General features: G+C 48.4%; 1 protein-coding gene across 1 annotated transcript in view; it reads right to left on the bottom strand.

Moving 5' to 3' along the window:
* Positions 1–12,087, bottom strand: part of MYO5C (myosin VC) — a 118,992-nt gene that overhangs the window by 70,688 nt on the left and 36,217 nt on the right. The window contains exons 10-13 of the mRNA XM_079913746.1: positions 10,651–10,916; positions 5,781–5,862; positions 3,383–3,523; positions 1,606–1,731 (exon numbers count right to left, since the gene is read on the bottom strand). Coding sequence (XP_079769872.1) covers positions 1,606–1,731; positions 3,383–3,523; positions 5,781–5,862; positions 10,651–10,916 — 615 coding nt within the window. The remainder of the gene's footprint in view (positions 1–1,605; positions 1,732–3,382; positions 3,524–5,780; positions 5,863–10,650; positions 10,917–12,087) is intronic.

Below are 12,087 nucleotides of genomic sequence, written 5' to 3'. Positions count from 1 at the left end.
CCCCAGGGCAAGGACTCTGCTTTGTCCCCTGGGTAGGAAAGTGTCCTTCCTGGTGCACAGTTCGGGTTATGAACCAGGAACGCTGGCTGTCTGGACACACGCCCTTGTGAGTACAGCACATGGACTGTTGCATAAATTCTTCCAGGCTGGTGTGTGAGCCACCAGTATAAATGAGCAAAGGCGTAACAAATATAGAGCCTTCCCAATCCCAGGAGACTGTTTGCAGGGACAGGGTAGCAGGTACCTGAGTGCCTCTGTTGGGGGCACTGGGGACCATGGCAAAGTGTGCTGATTTTCTGCATGTAAGCACAGCTGCCTCGCTCTCAAAACAATTTTATTTCCTTGGTTAATGAAACTGAGAACCTAAGCGGACCCTACAGTGTGTATGGTTTCTTCTCACCCATCCATAGTACATGCAAAATGCTGCACTGTTAGTTCTTTTAAGAGGGGCTTCTTGGAAGTGCCCGGTGACAAGAATGAAACGTACAGACACCATGTACTATAGAGAGGGTCTCTTGAAGTAAATCCCATATGTGCTTTACATGAAGTCTGATCCTTTTTTTTCCCTTGGGATCACAACTGCGAAATTATAAAGGACAGCAACTAGAAAATATAACTTGATAGATCATCACTCATTTCATGTGCATCTCTTCAGAAGCCTATCTGAAAAACTCCAAGGACAGCAACTAGAAAATATAACTTGATAGATCATCACTCATTTCATGTGCATCTCTTCAGGAGCCTATCTGAAAAACTCCAAGCACTAAAAGGCGATCACATTTAACTCTGCTCCTCTGGCCCACAGAGGTTATTATAGCTGTCTGTCTGGCTGTCCCTCCACTGCCCCCGTGGACACTCAGGCACAACCAGCAGACTGACCCACAGCAATAGCCTCTAGGACAGGCAAGCACAGGCTGTCCCCATGATCCCTAGGCGCTGGCCAAGCCACTGGAGTAACACCCAACCCGGCAATAACACAGAGGGCAGGAGTTTCCTTAAGGAAGGAAAGCAAGATGAGAAAGCATGTTTAGGGCAGGTGGTTGTGGTACATTTTCTTTTTTTTTCCTTCCATTTCCTAAGCTTTCTGTAATTTGATTAAAAAAATTTTTTTTTTACTAAACATTTTTTTCATAAGAAATTGGAGACATATAAAGAAAATAAAGATCACTTAGAAAACCCATCACCTTGAGTCAGTCTCTGTTACCAATGTAAAAATATATTATGACAGTAAGAAAGGAAAGGGTCAACAAAAAGATATTCCTTTCAATGTAGGAAACAACTATGCTGTCTTGATTATAGCAATATCACGGAGAAAATAAACTGATAAAAGATTAATGAACTCACAATAAGCCCCAAATCAGAAATGAGGTCCATTGGCAACACGTTTATCTTTAAAGCAGTACGACTGAAATGCATATATTTTGTGATAAAGACAAATTAAGAACTGTTACGCTCACACGCGCGCGCATACACACAGGTATCCTTCATCAAAGCTACGTGCTAAGCGTGATGGTTCTGACCAGCAAAGTCCCTGGCCTGCTTGCTCCTCCCAGGAGACAGTTGTGGGCCAGGGGCAGACAGCACTGCTCCAAACTCTCACTGTACCTTATCAGCAAAGTGCTGGATGATAAAGGATGTGTTTGACATTCTGGGCTTTTCAAACAAAGAGTTCTTGTTGACAAAATTATTATACAGCTTTTGAAGCCAGTTTTCATCAGTCCCATGTGGTAACTGGAAGAGAAAAGCAAACCAAATAGCAAGTAAGAAAACAGAGGGGAGGAAAAGCACTAATTCTAAAAAACCAAGATGAGCTGCACCTCAGAGTGAACTGCTCTACATGAGAGGCTCCTGTTTCAAATGCAACTCTAGGCATAAATCTGTCTTTGATCTTATTCTTTACAGTGATATTTAAATGGACACATCAACGTTCTTTTATTTTTATTTTATTTTTAATTTCTGTTTTTTTGCGGTACGCGGGCCTCTCACTGTTGTGGCCTCTCCCGTTGCGGAGCACAGGCTCCGGACGCGCAGGCTCAGCGGTCATGGCTCACGGGCCCAGCCGCTCCACGGCATGCGGGATCCTCCCAAACCGGGGCAAGAACCCGTGTCCCCTGCATCGTCAGAAGGACTCTCAACCGCTGCGCCACCAGGGAAGCCCATCAATGCTCTTTTAGAAGAACAAAATGTTATTGATGAAAAGGAAACGGTCACATAATGACGTAAGAATGAAGGATTTTATTTCTGCAAAATTGGCAGTATTTTAACATTTCTTCCTCCCAAAATTATGTGAACATGATTTTTATTCTTGGTCGAATGGGGGAAGATTGGAACCCAAATGTAGTCCTCCCCACCCCCTGCCTCAGGAAGAAAGCTGTTCTTTTGTCTTACTGCCTAGTTAATAACTACCTCCTTGAACTAAGATCTTACCTACTTAAACTAAGCTAGATGCAAAACTTGTTCTTGATACTGGTGATTGTGAAGCTATCAATTACATTCAGCCTGAACTCTGTGAATCTAATATTCCATATAGGGAATGACTCTGTAGAGTGGGTACAAATATTCCTAGAGGTTACCTTGGCCTCTGCACCCTGCCCCCAGTAGATCAGTCCAGAATGTTTGGCCCTGATGCCTGTCTTTTAATCTTACATCACTGAAGGGGCTAAAGCATAGGTGGCACCAGAAAGGCTAATCTCTGAGAAGAACCATGGAATTGAGAATTCTAGGGAGAAAATACCAGTAAGTCTTCAACATTACAAGCATTTGGGGCTGGGGGTGGCAAAAATAAATCTTTGGAAAAGAAACAAGATGTGTGTTTAAACGTTAAAATATAACCTTTAAACCAAAAGAATGAATACTGTCCTAGGGATTATTTTTTCCTGTGGCCTGACAAAGGACACTGCTAGGCTGACTCACTGTGAAGTTGTTCCTCCCAGAGGGTAATAATAATAGGAAAATTTCTAGAGACTCTTTTGTCAATTGTATGATGTTGAGTTTTCAGCTGCACCTCCCAGTGGGTGACTCATGGAATCAGGAAGTAAGAGAAAACTCAGTTCCTATTAGTCATTAACAACTGGTGTATAGTCACTTGTTGTTTCCATGTCCACTCTATATATACACCTAGCGACAGCTTCAAAGGGCTCCTCCCTGCTGGACATGACCTAAGAGGTCATGCATGTTACCCAAGGGTGGGCTACACCTGCTGAGGGCGGGAGGCTCACCGGACCCTCTGGGGTTCCTGCTATGGACTGCTGTCTCAGTGTTAACATCCAACCAAATAGTAACACGTCAGGAATTTACATGTACATTAAAAAAAATCCATTTTGCAATATGCTCATCGATTGCTACTCAGAAGTTGAAAACAACAGTTATTTTAAAAAGTTACCAAGCATTCTTCGTCCAGTAACTCCAAAATACCCATTTTGGCTTCAATCAGGTCAATAACTGGTTGGTTGTCATAAAAATCTATCAGAGTCCAAGGAATATCTTCCTTCATATACTCTTCTTGTTCAAGTTTAAAGACATGCTGGAAATCCGGAAGTCAACATAGAAAGTAAAAGAGAACATTAGAGTGTGCTTCTGAAGAACAGGACATAAACGTTTGGAAAATGTAGATATATGACTGACTTGAATGTTTATGGAAGACCCTGAGATGCACGCCACCCTCCTTACCCACGATCAGTGCTGCTGAGGTCCTAACGTGGGTGTAGCTGTCATCTTCCAGCCCACTCGCAGGGGGTTCCCACATCCTGGGGTGTGAGGCCTGAGCCAGCCTGCCACCTTTAGCACTCAGGGTGGTCCTGGAGCTCCTTCCTGCTCAGCCACTGCTGCTGTCCAAGGCAGACCCAGCCTCTTTGGCCGGGTGGGAACCAGCCTGCCTGAGAATGTTGGCTCTGGGGCCAGTATGAGAAGCTAACAACTTGGAGAGCTTTGTACAGTACTTGTTCGGGCCATGAGGGTACCAGGGAGGCCTCCCAGAGGGCTGGCTCAGGCTCATCCTGGCTGCAGGTGGCAGAAGGGGGAAGGGCTACGAGGAGAAAGGTGCCCACAGGAGAATCCCAGTGGAAATTGCACAGAAGCCCAATAGGTGGTTGAGAACTGAACGGCGCCCGTACAGGCCAGAGAGACAGCACAACAGCGATGGGGGTGGGGGGCAATGGATGGGGCTGCAAAGGACAGCAGAGGGGAGATCACATCAGCCCCCTGTGTACCCCCAGAGAATCTCAGACCTGTGGCCTTTTCCTAGGGGCAGTGAGGATCCACGGAGTTCATGATGAGATCTAAGTTCTGGAAAGATAACTTGGTTTGGGGGTGGGGATGGCTTTGAAGAGGGCAGGAGTGGAGGCAGAAAGCCCCGTCAGGACTCAACCCAGGGTTCTGTGGAGGCCAGACACTGTGCAAGGAAGGTGAGCAAGAGCAACGAGGCTGGGATGAACGTGAGGCTCAGGACACTGGGTCAGCAGTGGTGCTTTAATCGCAAGAGGGAGCGTAGAAGGCAAGGAGCCAGGAAGGGAAGGTGGCAGGTTCACTTTGTCACTGCTGAACTCCCAGAGGCCACCCAGATGCAGGGGTCCAGCAGCGGCCAGACTTACGGGACTGGAGCTAGGAGAGGGCTCACTAAGGCTTTCATGTTGATATTTTAAGGTTTTACCTCTTCCAGGAGGATCTGCACATTGATATAAGACTCAACCCCACACCCCCCCAAAATAAAGTGGGGCGGGGGAGAAGGAGGATGAAGTGGAAGAGGAGGAAAAGCAGAATAAAAAAAGAGAAAAATGGAATTGCAGCCCCTGACATGCTATTTTCAGGAAGTGTCTTGCACATGTTATTCTGAGGTTGAGGTGAACGTGTATGTCGGGGACCAAGACGGCACTGGCGTCCCGGGAGGGGCAGGATCTACAGACACAGTTCGACCTCAGGTGAGTTATGCTGCACACCCACTTGGAATAAATCTTAGTTTCAGTTATTAAATGCTAAACTTCCAGGGAATCCTTGAGAATGTTAACAATACAAATTCGCAACAGGGTGAAATCTTATGCTTATACATGACTTAATTCTGGAGCAAGGACTAGCAAAGCAAAAAAACATTTGCTGGGTATGATTCAACGTTAGGTCTTCTCCTTACGAGGATATTAGGCAGATACTACTGACCTGTTTTCAAAATAAGAAAAATGAGGCTCAGAGAACCCTAGGTCCCAGAGGAAGGAGGTGGTAGAGCTGAGACTCAAACCCAGTTCAGTTTGAGCAAAAGCCCATGCTCTCCATGATGTCACACTGTCTTCTCATGAGCTGTGTGGGAGAAGCTGAATTTCAAATGACAAGCAGGAGTTCTCCAGGTGAAGATGAAGGGATGGGGAAAGGACAGGGGCAGGTGGGTTGTGGCAGTGAGAGCAGCAGGTGCAGATGCTGAGGCTCACAAAGACTGGAGCCTTCAGGAAACTAAGTGGTTTGGTCTGGCTGCGGGGCGGGTGGCCTGTGTCCAAGAATGGCAGGTGATGAACTGAAACAGAAGTGGGCAAGTGGCTCCACAAAGATGAAATAGGATGGGAAGGTGCAGTTTCAAGATACGGCCACAAGATGGTGCAGTGACCCAGCATGTGAGTGATCCAGCAAGATTTGAAGAGGGAAAGAACCAGACTGAGCCTCTCTCCATGGTCTGTCTCTCTGTCTCTCTCTCACACACTCACACACTCACACACACACTCACACACTCACACACTCACACACACACACACACACACACGGCTGAGAGCTAGTTTCAAGAAGGCAGAAAAGTCACTTACCAGGTTAAACTGCTGTTGCAGCTTTTCATTAGCATAATTGATGCAAAACTGTTCAAAGCTGTTCGCATCAAAGGTTTCAAAACTGAAATACAGTTTAAACAAGTTAAGATATAACTTGAAGGATATATACATGCATTTATAGGTTAGCATTTTTTCACAGATTTCACAGTTTAAAAGTATTCTATGTTTTCTGCAAGTTTTAAATATGCCTCAAAGCTTCTGGTTTAAATATCCTAGCATTCAGTTTATAAGTCACCTTTTTCCAGGCTGCCCCAGGAAGGCATCTTGTGTGTACAAAACACCTACCTGAGGCAGGCATTAAAATAGGCATGGTACAATATGGCATATCATTTAATCCACACCATAACACTGTCATCAGCACTATTATCCTCACTTTATAAGACTGAGAAGTTGAAAAATTTGTCCGAGGACAGTGTCAGACTGAGCTGTGAGCTGACCTGACTGTAACACTTATGTTTCCAGTGAAAAAGCAATGCTGCTTCCTGTTGTCCCACTCTTTGCTGCACGCAGAGGCAGCACGGTTTTGCCTCCCAAGGGGTGCTTTCACAGTCCTTGGAGGAAAAGGGCAAGGCCATCTAATACCCATAGCCCAGCAGACCCCTTTAGGTCCAAGGCAGACAGCCCCACCTCCTTTTTCAGACTTTCAGTGTCTGTCTCTGGAGCTGCAAACTCACAAGCTGAGAGGAGACCAGTAGATGACAGAATGGGGGGGCAGGCTGGAACTGTGCGGGGCCCATGACAACCAGGATTGCCCAACGGGCAGGTACTACTCAGCTCCAGCCAGCTGTGGCCATGGATTAATGCAGGTCAGGATGTGAGGTCACCTGATTCTCAAGAGAATCCAGAATGCTGATTTTATGTGAATCACCCCACTCTACGATGTGGGCTGAACAAAACTGGGGCACCCAATTCACCACCTGTCCAGATGAGCGCTCCTGAGAAGGAGGCTGAGTACTTTAGCTGTTAGCATTAATGCTCATCTCCTCACTTAACCCAACATCGCCCTAAGTGAAGAGCTGCCCTGACCCCACTGTTACACACGAGGGTCAGAAGAGATGGTGACCATTGCAATGTGGTGCCAGACATGCAATTCGACCCCAGCTCTTGGTGCGTCTAAAGCCTTAGTTCTTTTTTTTTTTTGCGGTACGCGGGCCTCTCAGTGTTGTGGCCTCTCCCGTGGCGGAGCACGGGCTCCGGACGCGCAGGCTCCGCGGCCATGGCTCACGAGCCCAGCCGCTCCGCGGCATGTGGGATCTTCCCGGCCCGGGGCACGAACCTGTGTCCGCTGCATCGGCAGGCGGACTCTCAGCCACTGCGCCACCAGGGAAGCCCCCTAAAGGCTTAGTTCTTAATCGCTCTAATCCCGAGAGGTTCCTGCCAGCTTCAGCCATGGGTCCCCTGGGAATCTCACTTGACTGAGCCCGTTTGGCTCAGTTTAGAATTCCTGGGGAGGTTAAGAGCCCGGACTGTCCTCTGGGCAGCTGCAGGGTGACTTGGAACAGGAGCAGAACCCACAGTCCTCACAGCCCCATTCCACACGCGCCCTGGGTGGTCCAGAGGCTCTGCCAGCCTGGACATTGCAGACAGGCCACGGCTGGGCCTGGAGGGGAGACAAAAGGGCCTCATCATGCCCTGCAGCCCGCAGCTGGGGCCAAAGGCTGGACTTCCTAGGGCAGGGGCGGAATGTCGAACATCAATGACTGTTTTCCTGTTCACATTTGAACAATCCTTATGGTTCTTAAAATATCTTCACGATTTCTTCCATTTGACCTTTGTAATAACCCTGCCAGAGAGGTCCCCTCCGAACCTGAGGTTCAGAGAGGTTCTGTGACTTTCTGGGGGCCACACAACAGGTGTGGTGCCGTGCTCACTCCCTGCGGTCTGACTCCAAGCCCCAGGCCTTTCCAACTCTGGGTCTAGAGAACATAAATACCCGACTGGCTGGGGAACCACAGGCCTCCATGTTCTTCCAAGCTGAAATCTCAACGCTCATAGCTTTGGCTTTCATCGCCTTCACAGAGGCTAACTTTTCTTTTCAGGCTGTCTTATTTCCAGGTCACCCTGAGCTCAGTTCTCTCAACAGCTGCAGGTGTGCATGCACGAGGGCTCACCTAGACATAAGCATACTGGAGAGAGGTGTGAAAGGATTCGCCCCAGACAGTAACACTCTTACTTAAAGAGGAGAGCTTACTTTTTTGGACGGATGAAATGAATTCATGGGTGGCAGTGAGCATGTTACTTTTTAAATATCCAAGGAGGAATTTAATTTTAAAATATAAATTTAAGATCTACTCTAACAAGTTCTTAAAAATTTACAATTACTCCTGTCAAAGATTTGCCCACTTAGCCAAAAATTCAACTTCCTTATGACAGTGGTCTATCAGCCTGCGGATCTGACGCCGCCCTGTCATTTTCCTGACTCACGGCTCCCTGTTCTCAGCTGCCCCCTCTCTTCTTCCTGCCCTGCTAACCTGCAGCACATCCATCTACTTATTCCCTGCCCAGAAATCATCCCAACCTCTAAGTATCTGCCTGCCCCCTCCACTAAAATTTAAGTCCCTAGAGGTCAGAAGCCATGTCTACTTTCTTTAACAATCACACCTGACATAGTTCCTGGCACATGCATATTTGTTCTTGAATGAAATAATATATTCTTAAAATAAAGGGCTACTGGGGCTTCCCTGGTGGCGCAGTGGTTGAGAGTCCGCCTGCCGATGCAGGGGACACGGGTTCGTGCCCCGGTCCAGGAAGATCCCACATGCCACGGAGCGGCTGGGCCCGTGAGCCATGGCCGCTGAGCCTGCGCGTCCGGAGCCTGTGCTCCACAACGGGAGAGGCCACAGCAGTGAGAAGCCCGCGTACCGCAAAAAATAAATAAATAAATAAATAAAGGGCTATTTATTTTAAAGACATTTTAAAAACACAGAAAAGAATAGAAAAAATATAACAGTCACATTTCCACCACAATGAGAGAGACTATTGTTAAGCAGGGCTATTCCCGTTTAGAAGTCTGCTTAAATGATTATTGGCTGCTCAAATCCTTTTTTTTTGAACGGACAAGGTAAATAATTTACTAGACTACCCCAGCAATGTATCACTAATTTATAACTGTTGACAGATACCATTAATTGGGAGTCATATGTACAGTATTAACTTAGAATCTAAGTTAAACAAGGAACTCCCCTGAGGCACAGCCTCACGTTAAAGAGCTGTGGGAAAAGCGATTTCTCTCTGTATGCGTAAAAGTTCAGCGGCCCCTTCTGCCTGCCCTCCCAGCAGGCCAGCCAGCTCTCCCCTCCAAATGGGAAGGGCAGGGAGAGCTGTTTTTCTCGGGGTGTGGGGGGATACTCCCCAATCTCGGTGGAATACTCCGTGATGCCTTCCCTGGGACCATCTGCCCCTCCTCCCCCTGAGAAACCAGGGTGGGTCCTGGGAGAGGGAAGGGGTTGGGTGCTGAAGGCCAGTTGCTAACAAACAAAAGCCCGGGTGCTAACTCCCCTCACGCTGGCCAGGCCTCACTCACTCTTCCTGGCTGTTCTACAAGTGTCTTTAGCACAAGTCTGACCTGGAAAAGCAGGACTGGGCAATGAAAGGAAGCAAGAAAAAAACCCCAGTGTGGGAACTTGGTCCCCCAAATGTATTAGAATTCTTGGAGGGACTTCCCTGGTGGCGCAGTGGTTAAGAAGCCACCTGCCAATGCAGGGGACAAGGGTTCGAGCCCTGGTAAGGGAAGATCCCACATGCAGCAGAGCAACTAAGGCCATGTGCCACAACTACTGAGCCTGCGCTCTAGAGCCCGCAAGCCACAGCTACTGAGCCCACATGCCACAACTACAGAAGCCTGTGCGCCTAGAGTCTGTGCTCCACAACAAGAGAAGCCACTGCAATGAGAAGCCTGTGCACCGCAACAGAAAGGGGCCCCCGCTCGCCACAACTTCGCGTGCAGCAGCGAAGACCCAACACAGCCAAAAATAAATAAATAAATAAATTTATTAAAAAAAAGAATTCTTGGAGAATGGGGCAAACACATGACCCTCATGATCCAAGAATGGAAGAAGACTTTAGGTGTGAGGAGGCTGGTTGGTAAAAGGCCTGGGTTTGAGTCTACCTCTGGCCCTGTGAATGTGGGCAAGGTGCAGGACCGCTGGGGCTGTTATTTTCACCCTATGAAATGGGAAAGGTATGTCAGGGCGCTACACCTCACAGGGCCTCTATAGGGAAACAGAAGTGGGTGAGAGCCTCATACAGTGCTGGGTTTTCCTACCAGCAGAGCAACTCTGAAAGTGTCTTCCTAAGGCTTAGTTGTTTCATCTGTAAAACGAGGGTAATTATAAGGTTGTTTGAGGAATAAGAAGGTGCACGGAGACCACTCAGCATGGCAGCTGGCATGTGGCTCTGGAAGTTGGCCATTATTGATTTAGAATTTATTTAATATACCCTAGAAAAAAGACACTGTAGCCCAGGAGACTGTATTTAACATCCATATATATGCAAAAAAAAGAGAACACCATCTTTCTTTTTTTTTTTTTTTTTTTTTTGCGGTACGCGGGCCTCTCACTGTTGCGGCCTCTCCCGCTGCGGAGCACAGGCTCCGGACGCGCAGGCTAAGCAGCCATGGCTCACGGGCCCAGCCGCTCCGCGGCATGTGGGATCTTCCCGGACGGGGGCCCGAACCTGTGTGCCCTGCATCGGCAGGCGGACTCTCAACCACTGCGCCACCAGGGAAGCCCTGAACACCATCTTTCTGATCATGTGAAACACAAAAGAGCAACCAGAACAAAATGACGTAAAAATAACAGGCATTCGACATTAAAATGAGGAAAGACAAGCTCATTGAAGAGACTCTTACCCATAAATGTCCAAAACACCAATAAAAGTGTGCTGCTTGCCTGAAAACTGCAAGGCTTGGTTAATTCTCTCCACAATGAAGTCAAACAGCTGAGCGTAGATCTTTTTGGCCAGCGCGTCCCTGGCGTTGACGGCCTGGGACCTGGTCATGGGTTTCACCACCGTCTCGGAGTTTGTGATGATTTTGCGATTACACAGCCACTGAGCGACTCTGACACTCTCCAGGCCCAGGAGCTCACAGAACACCTCCAGGTGACTGCCGTCCTCCTTCAAAAGCAAGACACAAGCCCCGTCAGGGCCATCGGGCCATCTAAACCGGCACTGGCCCACTCAGCCAGGCCCCTCGGCCTCTGCATGACCAGGCCTTAGGACACAGAGCCAGGTCTGGGAGTGAAGCAGGAGGACCTGCAGTGGCACTCAGCCTGTACTTGGCAGGGCACCGCTGTGGTGATGCCAGGCAGCCCTGGGCTTGGTCCCACCTGGATTTTCATTCTGGCCAAAGAATGTCAGTAGTGATTTAGGCCACAGAAGCAATCCTCTCCCCTCTCCTGTGCATGTGGACACAGCCTGGAAACCTCTCTTCCCTTTGCATCACATCCAGGCCACCTGCCAGAGCCTACACTCACCCTGTCCCTCCTTGTGTTGTTGGGATTTGCCCGGGGGGTCTGGCCCAGGAGGTACCTAGGTGTCACTGTCAGAGAGAACACGGTGGGCTCCCTGGACTAAAGTAGCTTCCCAGCCAACTTGAGGGCTGTGGTGGGGACTCTTCCTGGACGTACAAAGTGAATCTTATTTCTCTCCCAAGCCTGGGCAGGAGAGCTGCCCCACTGGCCAGCAGGCAAGGAGAGTTCTCCTCCTGTTTGTCTTCAGACAGCATGGACTAGGGGTCCTTATCACTAGGCAAGGAGATGTGATCCCATGTGACTGCACACCATCATTCCTCTCGGGAAGGGGAACTTCTGAGGCAGGCTGATCTGTAGACAGCATCTCAGCCAATCGGGAAAACCACATGATTGCACTTAAAAAGCATCAGAAGGCTTCCCTGGTGTCGCAGCGGTTGAGAGTCCGCCTGCCGATGCAGGGGACGCGGGTTCGTGCCCCGGTCCGGGAAGATCCCACATGCCGCGGAGCGGCTGGGCCCGTGAGCCATGGCCGTTGAGCCTGCGCGTCCGGAGCCTGTGCTCCGCAACGGGAGAGGCCACAACAGTGAGAGGTTCGCGTACCGCAAAAAAACAAAAACAAAAAAATAAAAAGTAAGCTGGCTTTATCTGATTGAATTTGCCCAATATTTCAAGTTCTTGATGCAAATGACTGAAAATTACAGGACTGATAATTTTCTACAAACATTTGACATCTTTTTTGTGGAATCTGTCTCCTAAGATTGATAGACAAAGGATTTTTAGTCTATCAATTTTAACTCCTCCTCCAAAATACTACC

Source organism: Stenella coeruleoalba (genome assembly GCF_951394435.1).
Source record: "Stenella coeruleoalba genome assembly, chromosome: 2".
Classification (NCBI taxonomy): Eukaryota; Metazoa; Chordata; class Mammalia; order Artiodactyla; family Delphinidae; genus Stenella; species Stenella coeruleoalba.
The sequence above is the reverse complement of the archived record's forward strand: the minus strand, read 5'-3'. Positions and strand labels throughout refer to the sequence as shown.